Source organism: Anopheles coluzzii, chromosome 2 (genome assembly GCF_943734685.1).
Source record: "Anopheles coluzzii chromosome 2, AcolN3, whole genome shotgun sequence".
In the NCBI taxonomy this organism is placed as follows: domain Eukaryota; kingdom Metazoa; phylum Arthropoda; class Insecta; order Diptera; family Culicidae; genus Anopheles; species Anopheles coluzzii.
In genome coordinates, this window is record NC_064670.1 from 42196781 (window position 1) to 42222382 (window position 25602).

A 25602-nucleotide genomic window follows, 5' to 3' on the forward strand; every position below is an offset into this window, starting at 1 on the left:
GTTTTTTTGTATAAAACGATGAGTGTTGGCCTAAAAAGCGTTCAAGATGATCAAAAGAAAATGTTAAACAAGTTTTTAAAAACTCAACCCTTCCTTTGATATGTTTCGGTATTGTTATGTATCCATCTTGAACGAAACGAAAACATTATTCGCTGTTTATGCTATCATATTCCATTTATGCCGCACATCAACGAATCACATCCTATTCTAACTGCTATTCTGCTGAGCTCCACGTGCTCCACTGGTGGTGTTAATGATAAATCGACTGTTTAGATACGAGTATCCCACTTATTTCCGATTCATACACGGACACACACAAACACACTCAAGCGCAGAGCAACATTAGCCCTATAACCCATCAATCTCCGCAACACTCTTTACCGGGCTGAAGTGTTTTCCCAATCTTCTCAAACGCAAACTACTTCTCGCCTGCATCAATCGACTGCCGGCCGACTTCCGCCTTTGGTACGTAGGGAGAGGAGAAAAAAATCCCACACTAGACGGAAAGGAAAATTCTGAACCACGTCTTCCTTTCCCACCTCACCCTGCGGCCACGCTGTGTGCCAACGTGTGTCTGTTGCTTACGCAGCTAATTTGTGTGCAACCGATCGAGCGGCAAACAAAACAGGGACACACAAACACACACACCGGGGATAGGGGGTGAGAAGAACAAGCAGTTTAACAACCGTGCACACCCCGTGATCAATGCTGCCCCCGGGGGAAGTGGGTTGTGGCGGGGCTGACACTGAGCTCAAAAAATCTCCCGCCTAGCCAGTTGCAGACGAGATCAGCGCACAGATCGCACGCTTCGATATTTATAGCTGCAGAGTAAAAGGGTGGCAACAGCAGCGCTCTGTGCAGCTGCTGAGGCTGGTTTTCCGACCGGCCCGTCCGATCGCATCGGGCCGCAGGAAAAACAAAGCACATTTGATTGAATCTCGCGCACACGATGACATGCGTTTGTGAGGGTGGTGAAATTTTGCGGCACCATCGTGAAAATGGTCCCAATATCGTTCGGTTCTGGACCACAAAAAACGCGAAAACGCACACAGCGCGTGACATCATTCTGGCATGGATAATCTCTCCAAAGAAACGCAAGTGCGTAAGAGGGTTACTTTCGTTTGGTTGTGTAAAGAATTGGGCACAACTGATAACCGTGTTGCTGCCAACTTCAAATTCATTGGTTTGGAATAGATAAATAAAACCAATTTACACTCTGATAAGTAGTCGGCATATGAAAGATCTGGTATTACCGCCAAAGAGATTGTTGTCTCATAAGCTTTGTTTACTCTTTACCTACCATTTGCTGTGATAAAACATCTCCTTATCTAGCTTCCTATTTTCTAACTATTTCCTACTGTTGAATCGTCCAAGTCGAAAGCAGTGATTCAACAACAATTCCACCCTGTCTCTTTTGTGTATGTTGGTACGCTTACGCATTTGCGAATATTATTTTATCCTCCATTTTCTTCCAATCCAAAAAATCGTTCCTATTTTCCTGCTTTTTACAGTGAAAAGAGATATCGTGATCGTGATATTTTTGGACCGCTCAGCTTGGATTCATTCGCACCAGTATCATTCGCTTTAGCTACCGCTGCACTTTCTCACAGATGATGAAGTATTTGTGAACATCGGCTCGTCCATACGGCCACCCCGGTTGGTATGTGGGTGTAATAATTTTGCGCATCGTTATATTCCAAACGCTTGGGCGGATGCAAACGAAAGCAGCACTGTGCGTTTGCGTTAGCAAGATGGCGCTGTATTTTTTTATTTAATAAACAAGTGAGCAAGTGTGCTTAGTACGAATCCATTCCACAATTCCCTCATTTATGTTAAATCGTCCTAGAAATGGTTTCTCGCTTACGGGGAATGATGTAAATAATGCTTAAATCACACGATCGCTTTTCGGCGTTGTTCTGCTTTCTAGATTTGTGACCATTGAAACTATGTTACGGCCCAAAAATCCCAAACAGCTCTCATAGTATCATAAAAAAGAACAACAGTCCAACCCGAACCGTTTATAGAACGTGCCGTAAATTATCGCACTTCTCACAATGCATCATTGCGCTAGTCAAATTCGGTGTCACAGCTAAATGTGCACGGCTTGACCTCAACGCAGATGTGTCGGCTCGTGTGTCAACCCGTGTGTTCGTTGCATACCGCGTTCGCCTGATTGCTGTTGATCTTGCGGTGCACTATTGCGGAATTAAAATTAATTGACCGATTACCATGACGAATGGATTCGACCCGCTTCCCGAGAGGGGCGTTGTCAGCATGAGCATGACGATACATAAACCATTGACGCACTGGCACAGATATCTAGCAGCTGGCCAGGCACATCGGTCTTGCTACTGCAAAGAGCCGGAAGTAGATTGTACGTGTTTTGAAAACAACTCCCAAAACCGTATCGCCAGTTTATACCACTGGGAGTAGCAGTCGATCAATCGAGTATCAAACTACACGACGATCACACACTACGCGAAACATCGTCGTTGGCGCCTGTTGTTTTACGACTTCTACTAGCATCGGATGGATATTTTCTCCAAATTTAGAACAACAAACCCCAGGCGTGCAACCAAAGACAGCGAAGAATCACACACACACTCACACATTATAGGCAACAAGTGCGCCGAAACCGAACGACATTAGGGCATTTGGGATGGTGTACATCATCATCGCGACCGTGGTGGCGACTTTCGCGCCATCACGTCTGACGTAATCTGGCAATGGTTCTACATTCTAGCGGCCACCCGTGTCCGTGTTCCGTTCCCTCTACCAGAGAACCATCGCACCATGTGGGTGCGATGTCCACGGAGCAGAAGAAGCGGTGCGAGCTGTCAATCGGCCGCTCGTTCACAATTTGCCATAACCGTTCGCCCTCTGGCTGGATCGGTCGAGCCGGGCCAGAAGTGAGCAAATTAAATGGTACGAAGTGTTCTTCCCAACCCCGTTCCAGATGGTCTCCGCCGCCGAAACCGATCGCTACCCATCTTTGTATCATCGTTAGCGCTGATGAAAGTTTGCTTCTGTTGCGTTCTACACTCGGCTGCAGAGTTTTGGCGTAAAGATCGATCTAGCTCACACCTCCGTACAGCACGCGGTTGGGCCATTTTTCGTACGCTTCTCTAGAAGGCGTGAACGTACTGTGGGAGTAAATCTAGCAACACAACAGGGCGCAATCCCATTGTGTGTCATCGTGTCATGGTGCGAAGGTGGTGTGGTCAACTGAAAAAGGGTGTCTGGTAAATCAAAGATTTAGAGGGAGGTGGGAAAGAGAGAAAGAGAGAAAAAAGGGCAGAGGAAACGAAATCATAGACATATGGCAATGGTTCGATTGCGAGCTAATCATAACACGGTTAACCTATCTTTCCTAAGTGGGTTTATAGATCTGCATTTGAATAATGAACATCGCGATTTAGTGCATAACATAACCGTAAGAGAATAAATAAGTGTGACCATATGATCGTAGTTCAATAAATAATTCAACAAAAACAAACAAAAAATTAACTAAAAACTTAACTGTCTTAAAAAATAAGAACAAAGCTGATCGGATTGTTACTCATGAAATGCTAGTTGAGGAGAAACATTAATTTTAATCTATTAATAATATATTCATAAACGATATTTACAAATAAATTTTACATTGCAGTAAAACACTTAACGTAGTCTTCAATTACACAAAACCCCTGGATCTCTTATTATCGTGCAAGTACGAATAGTCCAGCGTGATCGAACCGGAAAACCAAAGCATTTATCAGCTCAATTGTCACCACATGGCCATTTACACTTGGGCTAGTGAGTGAGTACATCATCGACGCAACAAAATTCCCCACCCGCCCTAACAATCGGCTGGCCATCGGCCAGAACCGTCCCCATCATCAGGACCTCCCCCCGCATGCTTAGGCGACGTAGAAAATATGGCAAGGAAGAGCGCGCGTGCTAGAAAATAGCATTAGTGTGATGGGAGGAAAAAACAAAACGCCAAACATAACTACCTATTTACACTTCACAATCGGTCACCAGAACAGATCCAATGCGTTCGCACGTTTGCTCGCAATCGCAGGGCCCGGGTGGTACGGATTTCAATTATTTTTACCTAAACACCACTGACGACGACACTTCACGCACGCACGCACGCACGGTTGCGATTTTACGCTTTAGGTTCTTTGCACCGTTGGGTGTGGGTTTGTTTTTTTTTTATTTTGTGTTTGCCCACCTTTGGTCGATTGCGTGCGATTATCACAGTTCTACACACGCGTTTTTTTTGTTTTATTCTATTCCTTTCTGTCTCTCCCGCCGAGAGAATCGCACTTTTTGTCACGGTGTATTATTTTTTATGTTAAATGGTTTGTAGTTTGAAAATTATATCCTTTCTTGAGCTTGTAACATAAACAGGATGCTGTCACACAGTTGCTAGTTTTATTGCGGGTTGAAGGTTTTCACACTCACTATGTATTAGGGAAGTTACTAAAACTTCCCCCCTTTGCTTGCAGAGCTTTCGAATTTCGCAATGAATAAAGGACAAAAAAAAGAACACGTACACTTAAAATCGTAATTCGAAAAACTGTTCACCAGAACACTTGCACTTGCTTTCGTATTTCGTTGAACGTTTGTTTCGCAGCTAAGTTGTAGTAAAAAGCGTTTCGTTTGCTTTTTACTTCGAAATTAAATTAAAAGACCGTTTGTCCTTATTTTTTTTCTGTGCGCGATTCCCCGCTATATGGTTCACTGTTGGGATGATTCACTTTGCACGGTTTGTTTCTTCAAGGGTTCGTTTCGTTTCAATTGTTCGAAGTAGCACATTCAATATGCGTAGCTGTTTTTTTTAGTTAAATTTCTTTTTGTAACTCTTCGTGTTTCGTTTGTCTGATTTTGATGCTGATTGATTCTTGCTTGACTTTCCGTTGTTCGTTTGTTCGTGTTATGTAAACTTAGAGCTACTTAAATATTAAAATTAAAATTAAATGTTGCCTAATGCTCGAACGACGACTGACTGAGCCGCGAACCGAGCGCAGAACGTCGCAGGCCGTCGCTGCCGTGTCCGCGCATTCGTCGGTAGTGTATGGGTGAGGTCGCGCGCGTGTGTGTGTTTTTTCATACATCGGACCATGGCTATGGCGTGCTGCGTTACCCGCGATGCCGTACGCAAAGGTACGCGGAGACAATATGCGCAAATACCACTTGCGCAGCATCCGAAATTGGTCGCGTAGTGTTTAGTGGGTGTTAGTGTACGTCGTGTGCGTAGGGGAGGAGTGGGGGTCAGCTGGCGCTTTTGCATTGACTCGAACGCATCGCGCTGGTGTGGTTGGTTTATTTGTCCTTTCTTTAATTCTACGGCCCGATGGAAGATGGGAGAATATGTTTGACCCTGTCAAATGAAGCACAGTGCTGTATGTGTGAACGTGGCTGTGGTTTTAGTTTTTATTTGTCATCTTTGTTTCCTATTTGCTTTACCACCCTTTTGAAGCGTGGCATAATGTATTAATCAGTTTTCTCTAAAACCACGTGGCTGATAATCGATGTTTTTTGTGCAAATTTCGCACACGACACAATCGTTCACCAGTTATGTTGACATAATAAATTTCTTGGTCAAAATTTCAAACATGATTTTTTCTTTGTACAGTTCCTGACACGAAGATAGGTAATCCTTCAAACATTAAGGCAAAAAAGGCGAGCTCAAGACAAAAATGGCAAATATTACCATGTACTACAATCACCGGGGAACAGATTTATGACGCAAGCTTCATTCCTTTCGACAAGCTTAACCTTCGCACCAGACAGGATAATCACAGAGTTGTCCACGGATGGATGTAACAAAAAAAAAGTTCACAATCTTTAGGCCGTAGATTGACCCTGGCAAAGTTCACCACGCCTTGTCAGTAGGTCACACCGGTAATTGCAAGTATTTATCGTGTCACCAGGTTTCGATTGTTGGTCGCTAGTGTGCCACCGGAAGATGGCAGGGTTACGAACCGACAGGAGGGGGACAAGGGCAAGGCAGCACTCTCTGCACTTTTGGTTACCTTCAAGGATAGCGAACAACTTGTACGGCATAAATCATCCTTTAAATCAATTTCTGCACTTCCGATTCGATCATAGCCCACATTGGAAAAATGCGTTTACTCATAATTGTATCTCTGTAATGTTCCCATAAAAATCTATCGACACTGTTTTTTCACTTCAAATCACACTGCCGGATGCTTTTTTTTAATTTGAAATCAACTGCACTTTAATTGCACCACCGTTTCAACGATGCACCGCTTGCCAACGTGCGGTGTCGACTGCACGCTACGCACTTCTCCGGGAGTCGGAAACGCACTGAATGCACTTTTTCGAGTTGTCGACACCAGATTCACGGTTGAAGGCTATTGGCAGTGTTTATTTCGGGACAGCGCGCCAATCGCGATAATCCATGGGTGTATAAATAACATCCCGTTTCCCGTCTAGCATGCAGTTCCTGCTCGGTGACAATTTAGCATGCGTGCATCCGTTTGCAGTAGGTGCATTTTTTGTTTTCTGTTAGCCACTTACTCTATACACTTAAGGACAACCAATACGAAAATGTTTTGTTTATAATTTGGCCGTTGTAGTGTGCAACGTGCCGTTTGATGTAATGGATAGATGTGCCCGCTCCTAAAAGGTCTAACGAGTTTCGAATCCTTTCCATAACATCTACACACCCTGAAAAAGAGATCATTTGATTGCATGGCGAATATTATGATTTGTAATCAATAATACCGTAATAGGGTAACCATATGTTGTCATAAAGAATCAACCGATACGGAATGCTTTTGTCAATGGCAGTGAAACTGAAGTACAAATACAAAGTTAAACTCCTAAACTAGAAGTTAACCATTGATTAGGATTAACATCGAGTCCATCAACGCGTTCATCAACGCGTCCAGCTTTGAAACTAACGCTTTGAAAGATTTGTCTTCTTTTTTAAATTAGTAATTTATTGTTTTCACATTATTAAACATTACATATTACCGTTTTCAGGGATCATTCACAGATATTCCTTAGATTTTAGAGACCCAGTATACTCCGCACAGTTCGCACTTCCAACCACCACCACCGTTTCATATGGATCATACGCCGGAGTCTCATACAATGATTAGTAATGGCTATGGTGTGTCCGAGAAAATCTTTGTTACGAATAGCCCTCTGGTAACCTGGTCTTTAGTTTCATTGTGGCTATGATCCAATATTGGGAAAATTTAATGTTACATGATTCGAATTAGTTATAAATTATGGCAATGGGGCTAAGGGTCATTCTTCAATCTTCGAACATCATCCAACTTCAGGACAGGTCTATATCCTACTCCTGCATCAGAACAAACCCCCGTTGCGGTTCTAGTTACGATTGAGAAACATATCCTTTTACTTTCACTTAAACTTAAATTGAAAACAGAACCCAAGACTAAGGACAGTATCTCATCATGCCAACAACATTGCCGAGATCAAAGATATATCAAAGATGAAGTTGAGCAACAACAAACGCTGGAAACGAGCATGAAACTCAAAACAGTTATCAAAAAAGTTAATATTAAATCATGTGTCCATCATCAAAACGATTTCTCTGTCCCTCCAAAACCGGCTCAATGCTCGGATGCTTGCTTTTTATGCCAAACTGATATTCAAAAGATTCCTTTTTTATCGCAATTTCTTATGTCGCCTACAGTCTTGCAGGCTTTACAACTTGTTTACATTTCGCAGAGCTTTACGCGTGGTGCAGCGTGCGTGAGTATGTGTGCGTTTCAACAGCAAAGTCAAATCGAATCGGTTCGACCGGTTATTTTTGATTGTAAACAAGTCGCCAAAGAGGCAGCATGTGGAGCAGGTAAGTTTTTGAGGGGAATTTTTCATTGCGTTTTCTGTAATTAAATCACACTAGCCTTATACAACCCACTACTACTGGTCATTATAAAGCACGTGATCAATAGCTTATTGGTATCCAACGTGCTATTGAATCGATTGTATATATCAGCATAGAAAGTGCAAGCATGTTTGCGGGTTTGAATCGGAAGTCATGGGGTGCTCTAAGTATTTGCTTGCAATGGAGTAACATTTGTACTGAATCGTGCAATCGACGGCGGAAGTATGGGCCAAAATATGATTAATTAAACGACACAAAATTAATATATTTTTTATTTATTTTACGAGCAACAATGCTTGAACCGATTGAATGTCAGTTTTTCGCGCATTCGCACACATTCACACACACACATCGACACAGGCCCAACATCGGTTGCTAGACGTCAACCCTTAAAGCACACCGTTCACTTTACTCCTGGCAATAGAATAGTTAGCACTAGCATCCCGCACAACAGGCAAGTATTTTAACTGATTATCCTTTAGGATTGTCCTATCTAGAGTAGTATTTCGACAAATTGACCGATTTAGCATAGTAAACTGAAGGATTCATTTAGCAAACACAAGAGAAATATTGTTTACCTTTTTGGCCATCCCGTTCGTAACCAGTCGGGGGAACCTTTGCACTGAAGCTGGTAAGACTTTGACAGTCTCGCAGCGATAGGCAAAGAATGTTGTTGTAAAGCTACTTCTTGATCACCGTGGTAACTTAAGAAATTGGTAGAACCAACACGCATAAGCTGAAGTGTTTTGTAAGCAAAACTTCTTTCTTCTGCCGAAACGTTGCGTGCGGTATTGCACTGCATAATCGCTTAAAGAAAATAAATGTTGTTCAACCTGGCAGTTGTTTTGATTTGGAGGTGGTGGTGTGGTGTGTTGTTGGTTTCGATTTCATAAAGCATTGCATTTGATTTTCTTTGCAGAGTCCTCCTGTACCCCGTAATGGCATCGATTCGTCCAAATAAACGCAAACATTACAATTTGCGTCTAAAATCCATACCCAACCATCGTGCACGAGCCATGCGAGGAAAGGAAATGCTACGTGTACCGTGAGGTTGGAAGGATCCAAGGTAAGCCGTACTGATTTTCATTTCAACTCTTACAAGAAGGTATTTTCCTGCTCAATTTGATCAAGCATTGTACGCTTCTGTACCGCCTTGGTACAGTTTTATAAATTTTTGCCGAAAAATATTGTTTTGAATGTTGGACCGTCGTGTGACCTTCCGAATGATCGCACCGCACAAGCCCCCTATTGTGCTGTGCAATGCGCAAATGGTACAAGATAATGCGCCAGTTTTTCGGTTCTTATACCATTGTACCGCATAAAATGAGCAAGTATTACTTTGTTTGAGTTGTTTGAACCATTTCTATCGCTCGATGTGGTAGGGCCAATCAGTATCAACTTTCGGTGCCCTGACCTCATTTGACAGCCTAGCGCGAAAGCCGAAGCAGGCCATCGTGACGTACATCTCCTTCCTAAACCGGAATAGTTTAATCGCACTTGTTGCGTGCATGCTTCATTTTGCGAACAGCTAGCATTGCTTCTGTTTGGATTGCAATTGTGCAAGCGTTACCAGGACGCATTTTGCCCCTCGTGAAACACACCGTTCAAAATCGGTTACATTTTACTGGCAATGCCCGTATGTGGTGTGAAAACGATTGTTTATGTTTTGAAGCCGATTTACACCACGCTTTTGAAAGGTGGTGTGTGGTGTAACCGTCTTCGAAGGTCATCGACGATTTTCGAACATGGGGTTGTTTTGTGATTTTGATTTGAGGTAAAATATCGTCGTTTTTATGATTATGGGGAATGCTGTTTTCCATTAATATTTTTTAAAAATATTCTCTTTATTGTTTTAGGTCATGGGCATGCATACAACAAAATAAACCATCAATTACAAAAAATGGTAAATTCGACTTCACAATGGATTCGTGTCGGCTTCTATGGCGTACGGTAATATTGCCGCGGCACTGCAGAATTATATGCCATTAAAATATGGCACCGAAGAAGGATATGTGGCTTCATGAAAAAAAACCCTTCATCAAGCGACTCCGGAAAGCAATTTTCCAATCCTACCTTCCCGCTTTGGACACGTATGTGCAAAAGGGCAAGAAATCGATCGTCGGTACTAAACCCACCCCAAAGTTCGAAGCGTGCCCACGTACGCCAAAATGAAACAACGCGTGAGGTGCATCCTTGCCTCTCTGTCCCTCGCACTGTTCGGCAATGGTCGGAAGTTCGGTGTTCGAATTTCCGTAGGATGTTGACTGGGTGCCCGCGGGTGTGAGGCAACGCGCGGAGCGAGCGAGAAACGTGCGAGGCGCAAAGAGTATGGCCAACCATCTCTCTTTCCCTCATTTCAGAACGACCCCGAGACGGCAACGCAGCAGCATTTTTCGTCGTCCGCGTTTTTGCCTTTTAACCGTGCAGAAGCAATCGTTTTTCGAGTGAATTTTTGTCCAAACTGATGGGTAACGGTGCGTGACAGCGGATGGGTGCAATCGATGTGGGTGTGCGTGCTGAACCGCGACCGTCCCTATTCCCGTGCCTAGCAGACGTAATGAAGAAAAGGTGAAGCCATCTTTTTTCCGTGTTCATCGTTTCTGTGCGATAGCGGCCGCGGCGTGTGCGCGGGCAAGAGTGTTGGTGGTGTGTGCGTGCGTGCGTGTCTGTGTGTGTGTGCTCTGCCTGCGCGTATGAGAGCGGAGACGGGGAAAGAGACGCTCGCGCGGCTTTGAGTGAAGTGAAAAAAAGGAGAAGAAAACGTGGTGCGAAAGGAGTGGAGGCAAGCAGGCAGACAGGCGTGCGAAGAAGCGAGCAAGCGGCAGGAGGCGCGCCGAGGTGGTGTACTGAAAGAAAGGAAGCACGGGAGTGTAAAAAAAAGACGGCAATCGATTGCTGGCGAGGCGTGTGTGTGTGTGTTGGTGGCGGTGTATAGGTGCACGGCTATCAGTGTGTGTGTGTGCATGGTACCACCATTTTAATGTGCCATCATCGCAACAATCGTACAGTGCGCGCGAGTGTGTGTGTGTGCAGGGGGTAGCTGGTGGTGTGCTCGCTGAAAGGGAAGGAAGCGTATCAAGTGGAAAAATTAAGGCCTTTGAAGCCAACGAAAGTGTTGAGCTTGATGGGAATGGAAATATGGCGAGGAAAATCGAATACGCCCAGTGTTGAGTGGATTGGTGTGCGAATTGCTCACGGGTGGTGAAATATGTCCCATCCCGAAGGTGTTGTAGCATAATTTGCATCTAAAATCGCGCGTCACATTCTGGATTACTGTGTGCTGAATGTGTTTGAGTGTGTGCGAGATTGCGCGTATGCTGCTGCTGGAATCATTAACATACCCATCTTTTACTGGGCCCAGCAGAAAAATAAAACCCCCCCGTTCAAACACACCCATACCGGCAATAGTGTGTGCGAGCAAGCAGACGGAAGATTCGCGTATCGCTGAGAAGCAGACGAGAGTGAGAAGTGAGAAGGGTGCCGCGAGAGCAGAAAACGCAGCAATTATCACCAGCATAGTCCTGTTTGTGTTGGCTGTGTGTTTCATAATCGAACGCGATTCCGTGTCCTCCGTTGTGTTGGTGTGTATGTGTGCACGGTGGTGATGCAAAGCAGCGCGGCGTCCATCTTCGACTGGGAGGAAAAGCTGTTGCAGTGGCAATATTAAACTCGGTCTGGAGCAATCGCTTTGAACTACGCCGCCGCCGCCGCTGCTCCTACGGATACCAACATTCATCGTAGCCCTCCAGCAGCGCGGGCACAGTGATTTACGTTTGTTGGTGTGTGCGCATCGCGTGAGTGAGACGAACGTTCAGTGTGAGTATTGAGCATGTATTGCCACCCCGTGTGTCAGTGTGTGCAGCAGCCGTACCGAATCGCGACGCACATCATGGAATGCATCGATTTGGTTACATTTTCTGGATGGGCATGCAGGCCCCCCGCCAGGCAGCGACCCACATACGCTCACACCATCACCCCCTGACATGACGGGAAGAGAAGCGTTGGGCGGTGAACCGAAATTTTGAACAACGCGCGCTTATGTTTGCTCGAGCGGAAGTGAGCAGTGAGCAGCCTCGCACTCGGCTCATACGATTGCAGTACGTACGCCCCTATATCGGTGGCGTACCAACACACAGACAACCGTTCGCTGTGTGCGATGCGTATACGCCGCGTGCACGGTAGTGTGCTGCGCTCTGGCCAGCGACACAGGCGTGCGATGGAAATAACGTTTTGTGGATGGAAGATGCGTACGCGTGTGTGCGTGTGTGTATGCGAGCAGTGAGGTTGTGTGTTACGCGGTATCACTGTAAAAACGGTTGACGATGGTACAATGCCACTCCACGGGATGAGGTGTGTGTGGCGCCGTCCATTTGGAAAGATTCTTTTTTCACCAAAATGTTGCCGCACTTTCGCTATGGTGTATGGTGGCTTGAAATTCGTTTCCCCTGGCGCAAGACAAATGTGCCAGCATATTTGCTCTGAAAAGAGAGGCAATAGTTTGGAAAGGCATGACAGCGCGAATCACAATGCAGAATAGATGAACTGACTGCGTCATAGTGCTGTCGATGCGTGTTTAAGAATGGGATTACTCCACTAAATCTCTTCATGGTGGATTATTGTGCGATTCATTGCCCGCAAAAGCGCTCTTGTAATGATGGAATTGTTCGACGTATTTTCTGCTGAATTTTCAAATTTATCTGAGAGGTTAAATAACGAAGAATGCTGGTAAATCAGATAAACATACAACATATCTACAAATCATTAGTGTAACATGAACGCTTTATATTTGAATTTAGGAAACTGTATGAAAGGATTCAATTGCCATTATCAGTTGGTTTCACATTTGTAAACTGGTATGATAATTAACACAGTTGTAGTTTCACGTATATCAGAGAAATTTGACAAACGTATCTTAAGATGCTAGTAAACTTATTTACTCTGCAAAGAAAACAGCTGCTAACGTTTTAGAATAGAAAAGGAATAAACTTCTCCAAATAGAAAACTGTTGTCATAAGGTGTAGCATAAAAGTCGAATTAATTTTACAATTGACCATAGTTTATTACTATCCATCGCCGATAGTAAGAATTTTCTTGTGAATTCGTCAATTGATTGACTCTTTTCTTTAGGTTTCACGAGAATTTCATTTCATTTTATTTCATTTCATTCCATTTATTAATTCAATATCCGCCATCAAGGCTAAATTGAACAAACTTAAAACTAATTAATCACTAACAAATAAACAAAATAATTCATGAAAAACTAAGCCTAACTAAACTAGTCTTGACCTACCAAAAAAAAAAATAAAAGAAGACAAACATAGGTAGACCGTTGAGACTATCATAAACTTATTGAAAAGAGAGTAAATGAAAACTAAGAAGAATAATTATCGAGAATTAGAAGAAAAAATACGGAATTATCGTAGTAATGTAATAATCATTGGTAAACAGTATGTTGCTCGAATATCCGGATGTTTTACCACTACCATAACACTGCTAGATACTAGGTGATGCATTTTTGATAAGGCTCTCTGCTTTTTTATCGTTTAAACTCTAACCGTCACCCAGTGCATGTGTTATGAATGAGCTGGCACATGTTGATAGATAGGCTTCTGCGTTTAGGTTATGTAACGCGCCGAGCTTACGCACCACACAACGCGCGTGTACCATACGCAATGGAACGAAACGCAAAATCGGAAGAACGAAAGGAAAGTCACAACTCAATCAAAGCAGGCGCTTGAAAGACACACCACAAGCCTTTCAGTTTCCATTTTCCCACATCGAAGCATCATTTCCGTCGGTTTGTGGTCCGCCAGGGCAGAGACCGCAGAATAATATCCACGTACGCAGAAATTATTCTATCCACTGTCTTCTTGCCGTGTGGTGCTGCTGCTGCTCGTGTGTCATCCCGCGCCGAGGGGTTGGTTCGCTTTCCTTGTGTGTGGTGTGTAATTCTGCTCATACACGACGATTCGTCGTTGGGGGTTGTGGCTGCCGTCTCTGCCCGCACTTTCATCACATGGTGAGACGGTTAGTTCGATGTGAGAACGGACGGCTTACAAGAACGAAATACGAAAGCTGTGGATTGTACACTTGCCTCGCGCAAGTGTTCCATTGTACTGGCACCATTTCCGGGCGCCGCTCATCCACATTCGAGCGAGTGAAAGTGCTTTTGAGAGATTTTCCTAGCGGATGATGAAATCTTGCTGCAAAGTTGAACAAATGCTCTGTGCACTTGGGCGATGTAAGGTTAGAAACTCCCCAAAAATAAGGTTCACGACCGTCTGCAAAAACACAGAAGGAGCAGCAGCAGCGGTAAAAGGAAATGCGTCGTTATTTGGAACACACTGTTCCAACAAACAACAGACCGAACGTCAAACACCCTTTGGGCAAAGGGTATGCATCTGTGTCTGTATGATAAGTGTGCGAAAAGAGACACCGCACCGCGCTCGTTCGACGGTTCGTTCGGTTGTGTGCGTGGGGAGCATGTTTTTGGCGAATGCCGGCGTAGCGCAATTTCGTTTCGCAATGTGTGTGTGTGCGTGTATTTTGGGCCGCGAATAGAACTCGCGGTCTCTGTCTCTGCTCCTCTCTGTGCCAGGTTGTTAGATAGGGATTTCGGGATTTTATTCTAACCATGGCTGTGTGTGTATTGGAAAGAGCAAACACGATGAGGAATGAAACATGAACTGACATGAATTATTTCGTCATGCATGTTCTATTGGGTTTGTTATCCTACATGTTGGGAGGTGTGATGTGAGATAATTCCGCTGAAATGAAAGAAATAATTATAATTAAAATAAATAAGGACATTTCTTGATGTAATTATTTCCAATGGGTGCAACTAATTCGCTGCAGACGTTTTTTAACCAAAAAAGTGATGCAATTCCGGGTGCTGTGTAAAATAAAGCTTCGTTACTGCTGCAATTTACTTGAAAAACCTGTAAGTTTTCCTGATTTGATACTAATAACGACTTTTATCTTTCCTTTCAGGTTGTGTACACACGAATGAAGACACTACGAAGCTCAGCGTCCCAGCAACATTTCTTCGAAAGTAATCGAAGCGGTCCTTTCACTTGGGGACCAGTTGGAAGAAACATCCGCCGGAAAAAATCGCACCAGAAGGCAATACCTTCGTAACAAATCCATTCACGCTCCCCATACGACGGATTGTAAATTTAACGCCCTCTACGATAAAAAAAAGTGTCGTACGCTTGTGGTCGTGTGGTGGTGAATGGGACTGGCGGCAGTTGCATCGGTGCCCGTGAAGAAAAGATCCGATGCAGTGGAAGAAATGGCACCCGCTCTTACCGAGCCTCTAAGCCAAAGCAAACTGTCCTCCTCGGCCGCGTCGGGTGCCTCTCCGCGAACGAGCAGCAGCACAACGACACCGGCCGCCACGACAACGTACGACGGTACGACCATCATCACCGCACCGGACAATGCCCACGCCGAGTATCACCAAACACAAGCGCAGCAACAGTTGGAACAGTTCGTAGATGCACAGCAGCAACACCATCAATCGCTTGCGATCGTTGACGCAGTCGACGTTTCTGAGAGTGTAGTTGTACCTTCCACTACAGCAGCAGCAGCAGCAGCAGCAACGGCAGCACTACACGGCGGGAACGAGGGAACGGCCATGATGTCCCTGCCGTTGGGTGGTTCCAGCGATGGAGTTGTTGGCTCAACCATTGTGGACGACATACAGAACAACAACAGCGGCGAGCAGGGTTTGAAGCTGGACGCCGACACAAACCGAGACCTGATCGAGATTGCCCTGGAGCAGCTGCATCAAGAAGCGGCCATGGGTGGCGCAGGAGGGAACGGAACCGAAGCGCCCGCGGTGGGACCGATGGCAGTGGACAACGTGGTGGATATGGCTGTCGTTGCCTCCCACTCCGGTGTATTGCCGGGCAACATGTTGCAGCTGCAGGAACAGCAGCTAATGTCGATGGAGCTGCCGCCGACGCAAATGATCGTTGCACAGGACAATTTTCAAGATGCTCAACAGTTTCAGCAGCAGCAACAGCAACAGCAGCAGCAACAGCAACAACACATACACCAGCTGCCCAGCAATATAATGAGCATCCCGCTCCATGATGCATCCCAACCGTCCTCCTCTCTCGTGGGGGTCAGCGGTGTCAGCGGTAACGGCGAGCATGCCATGCAGCTGAGGGATAGCAACGAAATGGATCAGATGATGCGCGAGCTGGCTACGAACGACATTGATCTGATGCAGGTGTTTAAAAGCTTTGACCAGAACAGTCTGCTGCTTTTCGACGACGTGACGAATCTGTGCGACGTGCCGGGCGCCGACGGTAGCCAGTCGCTCTCCTCGCCCAACAAGGATCGCGAGCGGCTGGAGCAGCACGCGGAAATCATCAAGATGCAGGCCCAGATGCAGCGGAAACAGGACTTTCTGGCGCGGCGCCTCAGCAAGCTGACTGCCCGGTACATGGGCCAGCACATAAGCGAAGAGGTGGCCGGGCTGTTCGAGTACAGCCAGCGGTTCTGGAAAAAGCGCGAAAAGGAAACGGCCAAACAGCTGCACAACATGAACAGCGGGCTGCCGGCCGCCGAGGGTACCACCGGCAGCACCTGTTGGCCCGACATTATCCCGTTTCAAGCGCCCCCGCCCGATCCGACCCCGGAGAAGATGAAACCCATTTCGGCGAACGCGCTCAAATCGTGCATCAAGCGGCTCGAATCGATCGCGAACAAGATCTGCTCGACGCAGAGCAAACGCGTCCTGAACAGTCGCTACTTTCAGGGGGTGAGCGGCATCGGTACTGCCGAGGCATCGCCGTCCACGAGTAGCAGTGGTGGTGTATCCGATCCGACCAATGTCGCCAACATCTCCAACACTATTCCGCTGTTCGAACGGTCGGCCACGCAAGATCTGGAGCAGACGGCAGGCATGCTGTATGCCGAGCTGCGGCAGGTACAGGCCACCATCGATTCAGACGCCACGCTCAGCAGTTCCGGTGGCGAATCGGCGGACGAATCATTACCATACACGAACGAGATGCAGGAACCGCTTCCAATGTAAGTATTTACATACCACTTCGTTATATTCTTCTTACGTTTTAGATTAATCTGAAGGAATGTTTATGGCAGAATGAATGTGTTAGAACATCATAATGACTAAGATATGTCGTGTTTACTCACAATCTTCCATGTTTCTGAGTTATGTTATATGGCTAAAATCAGGTTCAAGTTAAATTCTGTGACTGCTTAACGTTCAACCATCGATTATCTCGTTTTTGTTAGCTTATGACTCTTCCATATCCAACTACATATTAACGCCTTTAAAAAGGATTGTAAATAATACGTATCGACCCTCATCCAAGCCTATTCATCATCGACAATACCCCCCTTTCCATAATTTTACTTTTGAAACATTTACTAATAAGTATCTTTCTTGTTTTATTCTCAACAGCAAGGAACGTGCCGCCTGGAGATGGGCCAATGATCGCGCGTCCGTTGCAAGCAAGTGGACGTGGGTAGTGGCCCGTGTAGCGGATCTAGAATATCGCATCCGGCAACATAACGAGGTGCTGTACAAAATTCGCCAAAACAAGGGTCCTGTTGTGCTAGAGGAAACGCCCGGTGTCGATGATCAGCATCAGCAACAACAGCAGCAGCAATCGGTAAATGGATATCGCGGCCAGTTGCCGGGTAGCAGCAAACCCTCAACGTCGCACGCGACGATCAGTGACGAATCTGACGCCGAGATGGTGTCCAGTTGTTCCCGGACGCGTCCCTACTGTCGGGCACGGTTCCGGAAGCGGAAGCTGATGCAAACGCACAACATGCACACCATATCGAAGCGTGCAGCCAAACCCAGGTAATGGAGAACGATGACCACATCGCCCGCAGGGAGAGAAGTTTGATACAGCAAACATAGAGTACAGTTTTAATTATTAATTCTCTTTCTGCCCTTTTTCTCCTGTTTCCTCCTACGCAATAGCAATGTCAAGTGCGGTTGCCAGTGGCCACTCCAACCCTGTGCCCTGTGCACGGGACGTACCGATCCAACTGCGCTGAGGGAACCGCTGGACACGATGACGTTCCCGGAACGTGTGGCACTGCTCGATGCAAGCTTCCATCCAGTATTGAGTTTCCCAGAAGGTAAGAAACGACACTTGACTGCTTGTGCAGGCTGTGACGAATGCTACAAAAAGACAAACTATTTCTTCCCGCAAACTATCAAAACGTCGTAATCGAAACAGAAACGCTAAACGCGTTTCGTCGCGCCACCTTTTTCTGTATTATGCTTGTTGTGCTCGTTCGGTGGTTCGTTTATTCACCCGAGCACAAGTGTGATATCACTTACGCGGTGGAAATCAATCAGTTAGTGGGTCTTACGACCTCCGGTGAATGGAAAGGTTCCGTTCCAACGTCAGATGACGGTCGTTGGTAGCGAGAACTATTGTGGAGCGAAAAATCACAACAGGGCGGTTTGTTTGTCTGCTAGCGATGCGGGTCTCTTGGTGTGTGTGTAAATGTGGGAATTAATACGAACCCCCCAGTGAGAAGTAGGGCCCTTGGGTTGTGAGTGTGTGAAAATATTGTTAGTAAAGTAGGTAGAACAGCAACGAACGATGAGTCAATCTTTTTTGCAACGCTCCACATAAACTAAAATTTCTGTTTGATTTAATCGCTTCATATTGATCATCGCTGCTTTACAATTGTCTTCTAGTTCTGTCTTTTTGTGTAGAAAAAAAGTATGTTTTCATGTTTTGCAGCTGCTTTTATTGGTCTGCATCATCCCTTCGCTTCGATGCATCCAAACTCTGTCGCGCACCTCGATCTCACCGAACAGCAAGCTCTCCTGTTGGACAGCAATAAGTAAAGAAAGTTTGACCTGGGCATCTGGTTTGCATATGTGTTGTGTACAGCTCTACAACGGCGAGAATGTATGCGATGTGCAATGTAATGAATAGCGTAAACCCTATCGCCCGTGCATAATGCGTTCCGTGCTACGTAGGACGGACCCCGACAGACGGTATGATTCGCTCGTGTGTTCGCTTTGATACTCGCTCTCTCGGTGTGGGTACGCAATCGCCACTAACAGTGACGGCGCACGGCCCCACATCAATACCAACAACTTCATCGTGTAACAGACATCACAACCCCCCTGCTGCCTAGTGCCGCGCATACATCTTCGTTATGCCGCCCCTGGTTAGTAGCATCAACGGCAGAAGCATATTGGTGTGACCGACCGTACGTGGCGGCGCTGCGCTGCTGTGCTACGGGGTTGGAGAGTGAGAGCAAAATTTCCCGCGCAAAATTTTCGTTACGTTACGTTGTGCGGGGAGAATTTGTGGCGTTTTTTGTGTTTTTGCTCTTGTTGACGACTGCCCCCTTTCCCTTTTACTCCTCACGCCGCGCAATGCGCGCGTTCCGGCGTGGAAAATGCATACCGGCGCGCATGCGCTTCAAGAACTAGCAACCAGCCAGTGCACCTCTCTTCGCCGCCTTTCTTTGGTGGCGGATGGTGATTGTGTGTGTGTGTGTGTGTGTGTCTGTTTGTGTGTTTGTGTACCTTTTTATCAACATCCCCGGATATGTGGGCCTGCGCCCGTTTTGGAGGTGGTATGTTATTATGGAGCGTTTAACTAAAAACAAAGAGCGGATCGAGGTTGAGACTGTGTAATGAATGTTGCCATTATAATAGAGCCGACTGAATGACTCTCCATCTAAAATGACATGCAATAGTCTGTTTTTTTTTGTCCATTAACCATGTTACTCCTTGCCCTTGCTTATTCTTATGCAAAACAAAACTATTATACCTCAGCAAGGCCACTGCACTGATAATCAACTGATATTTTTCATTCACCTAAATGCAATGTAAAACTGTTCTTTTCCCATTCCAGACATTTCGCACAGCATACATCTGGAGGCAATAATGCGAAAGCCGGAATGGCAAAGCAAAATGATTCGCAGCAAAGTCACACCTGCTAGTCTGCTAGAATCGGTACCGGGAGCGACCGTACGCGGAGGATTCTTCTCGTCTGGCGATGAAATGGCGCCATCCTCCTCGCACGGCAAACGCTACGTCAGCTCGGACAGCAAGCGGAAGTACGAGTCGATGACCAGTAACAAGTACAAGAGTAACGATCGCTACACGGGTGATAGTGGAAATAGTAAGTCTCAACGAAAGTGCTACGCTACGGAAAGAATTGACACTGATCGATTCGCTATCTGATTTCTTCTTTTACAGAATCGAAGAAAGCCAAAACCAAGCGGGATGTGATAATTTCGAATAGTCGTAAATCCGGCGCGGGTTATTCGTACGACGGCTCGCGGCCGGGCCCGAACGGGCACCGAAACAACAAGAATCAGCACGGTGTGAGCAAATCGCGAAAATCTTCCCATTGTTATGAGTACTACGATGGCCATGAGGGTGGCGTGAGTCGCAGCAGAAACACCTCACCGACGCCCAACAATCGAAGCGAAAGGTTTGTTTAACCGCAGTTTAAAAAGTGCGGTTCCATAGAATTTACTCACTTCTCTTGTCCTCTCTTCTCTCATAGACGGTATCGTAACAGTGCTTACAACATCGATAGCATCGTTATTCCGAGCATGCCCGCCTCTAGGGTGTCGCTACCACAATACAAGGATATTGCTGTACCAAAGTACGTAACTATATTATAAGGCCGTGGCTTCGATGGCAACCGATCAAGCGATACTCAAACTTGTTCTTCTTTTCTCATCTCATCACAGGTGGCGTATCATAGACTACCAGGAAAATGGGGACGAATCGCTCAACAGTCAAATGGATAGCTCAGCAACCGCCAACGAACTTACGATCGGCATGGAGTTATCCACGGAAGAAAATCCGACAACGACGCCCGTGAAGGTTGACGGTGCGATTCCACCGAACGGCACGAAAACGACCACGCCGTCGGCGACGATCGTGCCCACCACTGGGTACGTTGAGGCGGCGTATCAGCAGCAGCAGCTGATTGTGATACCGGCGCAGGACGAGGAAGACATCTCGGAGGAAACGATCATGCTGAAGCACGACCGAGCATTGCAGGAGGAGCGCAAAAAGTTCCGCTCGGTCCTGAAGTTCCCGTGGAGCCGACCACGCGCTAAGCGGCGCACCGACAGCCGGGCCGGGTCAAGCGGCGGCAATACACCTGACCCGACGTCGCCTGCACCGCCAACGCCAATGGTGGATCATGATGTTAGTATTGTGTGGCACGATTCTACTGAAGGGCTTTGCTCTCGGCAAACTGCGCCATACTATAACTAATCACTTTTCTGTCCGATCAACTCTCGTTTTCAGTCATCGCCGGCTTGTCCATCAACTCCACTAACTCCACAGGATGGACAGGAGCTATCCGAAGCAAATGTTATGAATGGTAATTATATTTTCTCCGTCTTTCTCTCTATTTCAATGATGATATCTGGTGCTGGAAGTAGTGTAGATGAATAATTAAAGAAAAGGACAATTTTAAGGGTTTTTTTCTAATTTATATTTATCATCTCTGTGTCATGCAGCGCTTAACAAGAGTCTCCACAAGAAAGAACGCCGTAGGACGGTGTCATCAAAACGAGAGGATCAACATGCTCAAGGAGCAGGAACCATTACACCGGATACGCGTGAGGTAAGAAACAATACTTTTTAAAAGTGTTAACGTGTGTAATGAAAAAATGTCACGGCAATCGTGTCCTTCCACTTGTGGCTAGTGCTGCAAAATGATATTGTCAATGTCATAAAAAAATCTTTCTGAAACAAAACCCATTTCAGCGTCATGTACTCAATTTTGATAATCAGAGGTGATAGTCAGAATGGTTGGTGTGACCAATACATGCTCATGACATGTTTGCGACCATCGCTTGGTCAGTCACTATGTCACGACTTTTTTTTGCTGTGATCAGTTTTGCAAAATGTTACTGACATTTCTTCTTTCTTCTTTGGCTCAACAACCGTTGTCGGTCAAGACCTGCCTGTACCACTTGTGGGCTTGGCTTTCAGTGACTAATAAATTTCCCCCCATAGCAGGATAGTCAGTCCTACGTATGGCGGCACGGTCCATTTGGGGATTGAACCCATGACGGGCATGTTGTTAAGTCGTACGAGTTGACGACTGTTCTACGAGACGGGCCGGTCACTGACATAGTCATGACAAATTCCGGCTGAAACAAAATCGTGTCAGCGTCACGAGCTCTACTGTGATGATCAGAAGCAAGCCTCAAACAGTTGTTGCGACCATCACATGCTTGGTGACATTGTGTGCAACCAACTCTTGGTCAGTCACTTGGTCGAGACATTTTTGTCGGCGGGAGGTGGGGGGTGCTAATCAAAATGTCACCAAGCATGTGATTGATCCTCCAACTGTTTGAGTATCGTCACTGATCATCTCAGTTGTGTGCGTTATCTGATTTGAACTTCGTTTCAGTCATGAGTGTTGATGACTGAAACAGTGGCATTTGGCAGCACTGTTCACAGCAAGAAAAAATCATGATTATGCTTGCGCCGGCATTAAGCTAAGCTTGTCAGTCAGAGTATCGCGTTGGACTCCAGAATTCACATGTCGTGTTCAGCATGTCATGACGCACTTTTATTGACTATCAGCAATGAGCATCAAGCTACCACGGATATGTTCATTGTTTTCGTTGGTGACAATCTCGTGATACTCATGACATTCTGCAGCACTGCTTGTGGCATCTATATGATCAATGTAGATGTTGTGTAATTACTTTTTATTAGGCATATTTGAAATCAATGTTCCGTATTACATGAATAACATCGGTTTGCTTTACTCTTTACAGGTTGTTTCGCCCTATGAAGCGTTGCAGTTCCCGCTAGCAGACGATATCTTCGAAGACATGCTGCGTTCGATGCCGAGCGATCACCTCGACAACGACTGTCTCAGCAAGCTAACCGGACGGAACGGTCTACCCTTCCGCCGTCCGCTGCATCGCAACAACAACGTGCTGCTGAGGGTGAACTCGAGCGTTAATCTGGCCCCGGCCAGCCTGGGCCTGAACAATCAGAACGCGCTCAGCTCGAACACCTCGACGGCGACGACCCTGTCGGCGACCGAGACCGATCTGGAAGATTTCGACGACGAGGATCTGATGCTGGCGAAGCGACGGGAGCAGGAGCTGATCATGCAGCGGCTGCTGAACAGCCGCAATGAGTCGCAGCAGTACGAAATAGTGCCACCCTCCGCCAAGCCGATGCTCGACGACGACGAGGATGCGATCGACGACGAGGAAACGGATACGGGCGAATCGCTGTTCGTCGAGGAGGACGATCCGAACGACCCGGAGTGGCACGACCGGCCAGCGGGTCGTGGCGGGGCAGGGGCAAGTGGCAGTGGTCCCGGAAATGCCAGAGTTTAGCTGCAGAGAGACAGCAGGAGGGATCTAAACTGTTAAGCTTAAGTATGTTACGCTTCATAATGTAAGCGGCTATTATTTTTTTCTTGTTTTTTTTACTACCAGTGATCCCGTTGAGCTTTCTTGATCGTTCTTCCGTGATCTCTTTTACGGTGCGAAACGGCCGTAAACATCGACAGTGGAGAAGAAGTCAGTGATAGGTATGCGGGCAGAAAAGAGACGTGTTGTGCTTGTGCGTACATAAAGTTTTGAGACATGGCAGCACTCACGCAAGTGCGAATATAATGCTCTGACCGTAAATATCGCTCTGTAGAAGGCGTCAAGTAGCGGATAGGGATGAGTCTTCTTTTTTTAGTTAGGTCCGCATGTTCGGATCCAGATGAACAAATGAATCGGGTTGCGTTTCTCTCTTCCGCATCCTCTTTTTAACTTACCACCCGAACCAAGATTTTATGCATGCACAGAACCACAATCTTTGCTTCCTAGGTGTGTCTATTTCCAACACCATCTTCTCGGTTTTGTCTAATTTGACACCATTTCGTTTCTTCTTGCGCGCGTGAAAACTAATTTTCAAGTTTAAAAGTGTGGGATCACACACATAATGCGTGTGTTAGTGTTTTTCCCCGAGGCGCGTGTATGTGAATAGTAAAAGAAAGGTTAAGTTTGTTTAATGCATTTAAATATTCATCGCGTGTCGAAGAATTGAAACACCATTCTAATTAGCGTTTTACTTAAAATTTCTGTTAAGCCAGGGTTACTACGTGCGGACTCACACACACACATCGAATTTCATCAATAGCACTGTAAATGTCCACGCGTACCGAGTTGAGGGTGGCCGAAGTTGTGAATCAGAATAATGAAGAATGGCTTGCTGTAAATAGTGTAGGAATATAATAATACATGTCTGGAATTGGTTTGTAACAGAACATTAGAAACAAACAGGGCCATCCTACGTGTGCACTTTGGCCGTATGCATTATATGTATGCTTAGTGAGTCTTTCTTTTCTTTCTTTTCAGCTCGAAAACAACTCCTCCTCGTTATCGAGTATAAATCATTTTAGTACATATAATGAACGCGCGCGCAGTTTTACCTTTCCTGTTTTGATCTACCAGCTCTTTTTTTTATTATTAACTGCTAGCAATATTTCAGTTACGTTTTGTGCGTGTTTAACACCTTCAATTAGTGTAAGAAATAGGGAGTGCGTGAAAGAGATAAGGATTTGCAGATGAGTGTAGCATTGGTAATTGATACTCCATCAATCGCCCTCATCCTCCGCATTGCTATTGAAACACACATACCACCCATACTCCACACATCGGATACCAGGTATGCTTCGCTGAATAGATATGTTTAATAGATATGACACAGAAATTAGCGACGCACAGTTGGAAGGGGAACATTTTTTAAACATTATTTTGAAGAAAAATGAGCTCCTGTAGCAATGTTGTTCTACCTGCGCACGAAGCTAAAAGAGTGGTGTATGATATAATTATTTAGGGGCAATTTTACGCATGGAAAAGGGTAAATTTCCTCCACTCCATCAGCCCATAAATTCAGCACCGATCATATATACCAGCAAAACCAATAAATTGGTCTTTGAATATTTCGCTGCTTCGGGAGCGAACGATCGCCATAACCCTCTAAGAGACGAAACAAACTTATTAAAATAAAAACACACACTCACACACACACATTAAACGCTAATACTACTACTATGTGCAAAACAACACAGTGTTGTTGGCCTGAAATATAGAAAGCATGTAAATTTAGTCTAGTTTTTACGATTATATAGATGTATAAAGTTCAAGGGAAAGTACCATTTGGCATCGATCGAAAGCGATCGATGTATAGTAGGGCAGGGACCGTACCACGTTGATCATTACTACACCAACACCACCACCATCACGAGCACCAGCTAGGATGATTTTTCTGCTGGTAATAAATATAACTTGGACACATTGTTGAGTGAGCTAGTGCAAACGCAAGTAGTGGAGAACCACCGGTGAAGGGGGGGTCCTGTGGATACGTGTGTGTTTTCGGTGTGTGTTGTAAAATCACATACTTTTATGTAGAGTTATGAGAGTAGCAGTTATGTAAACCTGCTTTATTAAACGAAAACGCTTCAGTGATTGGGACAAAATATGGAAAGAGATGGAAAGAGAGATGGAAAGAGAGAGAGAGAGAGAGAGAGAGAGAAAGAAAGAAAGGAATGAATGCTATGGATGGACAAAATGAACAGGAATTTGGAGGAAATCGGATAATATAGTTTCGTAACAAGAAAATACAAAAAAATGTATAAAAATGAAATAATTACAAGTGGGCAATAACAGCCCGGTAAAACATATTTAATGGATTTTTGTGTACATTG

The 25602-nt window shown here is 45.6% G+C and overlaps 3 protein-coding genes across 5 annotated transcripts in view; 1 reads left to right on the top strand and 2 right to left on the bottom strand.

The window, feature by feature from the left end:
- The window catches only part of LOC120952896 (protein lava lamp), an 86057-nt gene extending 81048 nt beyond the window's left edge, over positions 1 to 5009 (bottom strand). For both annotated transcript variants that reach the window (XR_005751329.2, XM_040372466.2), the window contains exon 1: positions 3996 to 5009. The gene's annotated coding sequence lies outside the window, so the exon portion shown is untranslated. The remainder of the gene's footprint in view (positions 1 to 3995) is intronic.
- The window catches only part of LOC120948228 (uncharacterized), a 302677-nt gene that overhangs the window by 237938 nt on the left and 39137 nt on the right, over positions 1 to 25602 (bottom strand). The gene's annotated exons all lie outside the window — the stretch shown is intronic.
- Positions 9882 to 25578, top strand: LOC120947582 (uncharacterized). Of its 2 annotated transcripts, XM_049607923.1 has the most exons (12): positions 9882 to 11692; positions 14867 to 16918; positions 17313 to 17720; positions 17844 to 18004; positions 19753 to 20022; positions 20100 to 20337; positions 20413 to 20514; positions 20603 to 21068; positions 21171 to 21246; positions 21386 to 21492; positions 22661 to 23278; positions 24251 to 25578. In XM_049607923.1, exons 2-11 carry the CDS (start codon positions 15108 to 15110, stop codon positions 23234 to 23236), a joined length of 4215 nt encoding a protein of 1404 aa, XP_049463880.1. In that variant the 5' UTR covers positions 9882 to 11692; positions 14867 to 15107; the 3' UTR covers positions 23237 to 23278; positions 24251 to 25578. The 2 variants fall into 2 exon arrangements, with proteins under 2 accessions (XP_049463880.1, XP_040218965.2); XM_040363031.2 differs by having other exon boundaries at positions 22661 to 25578.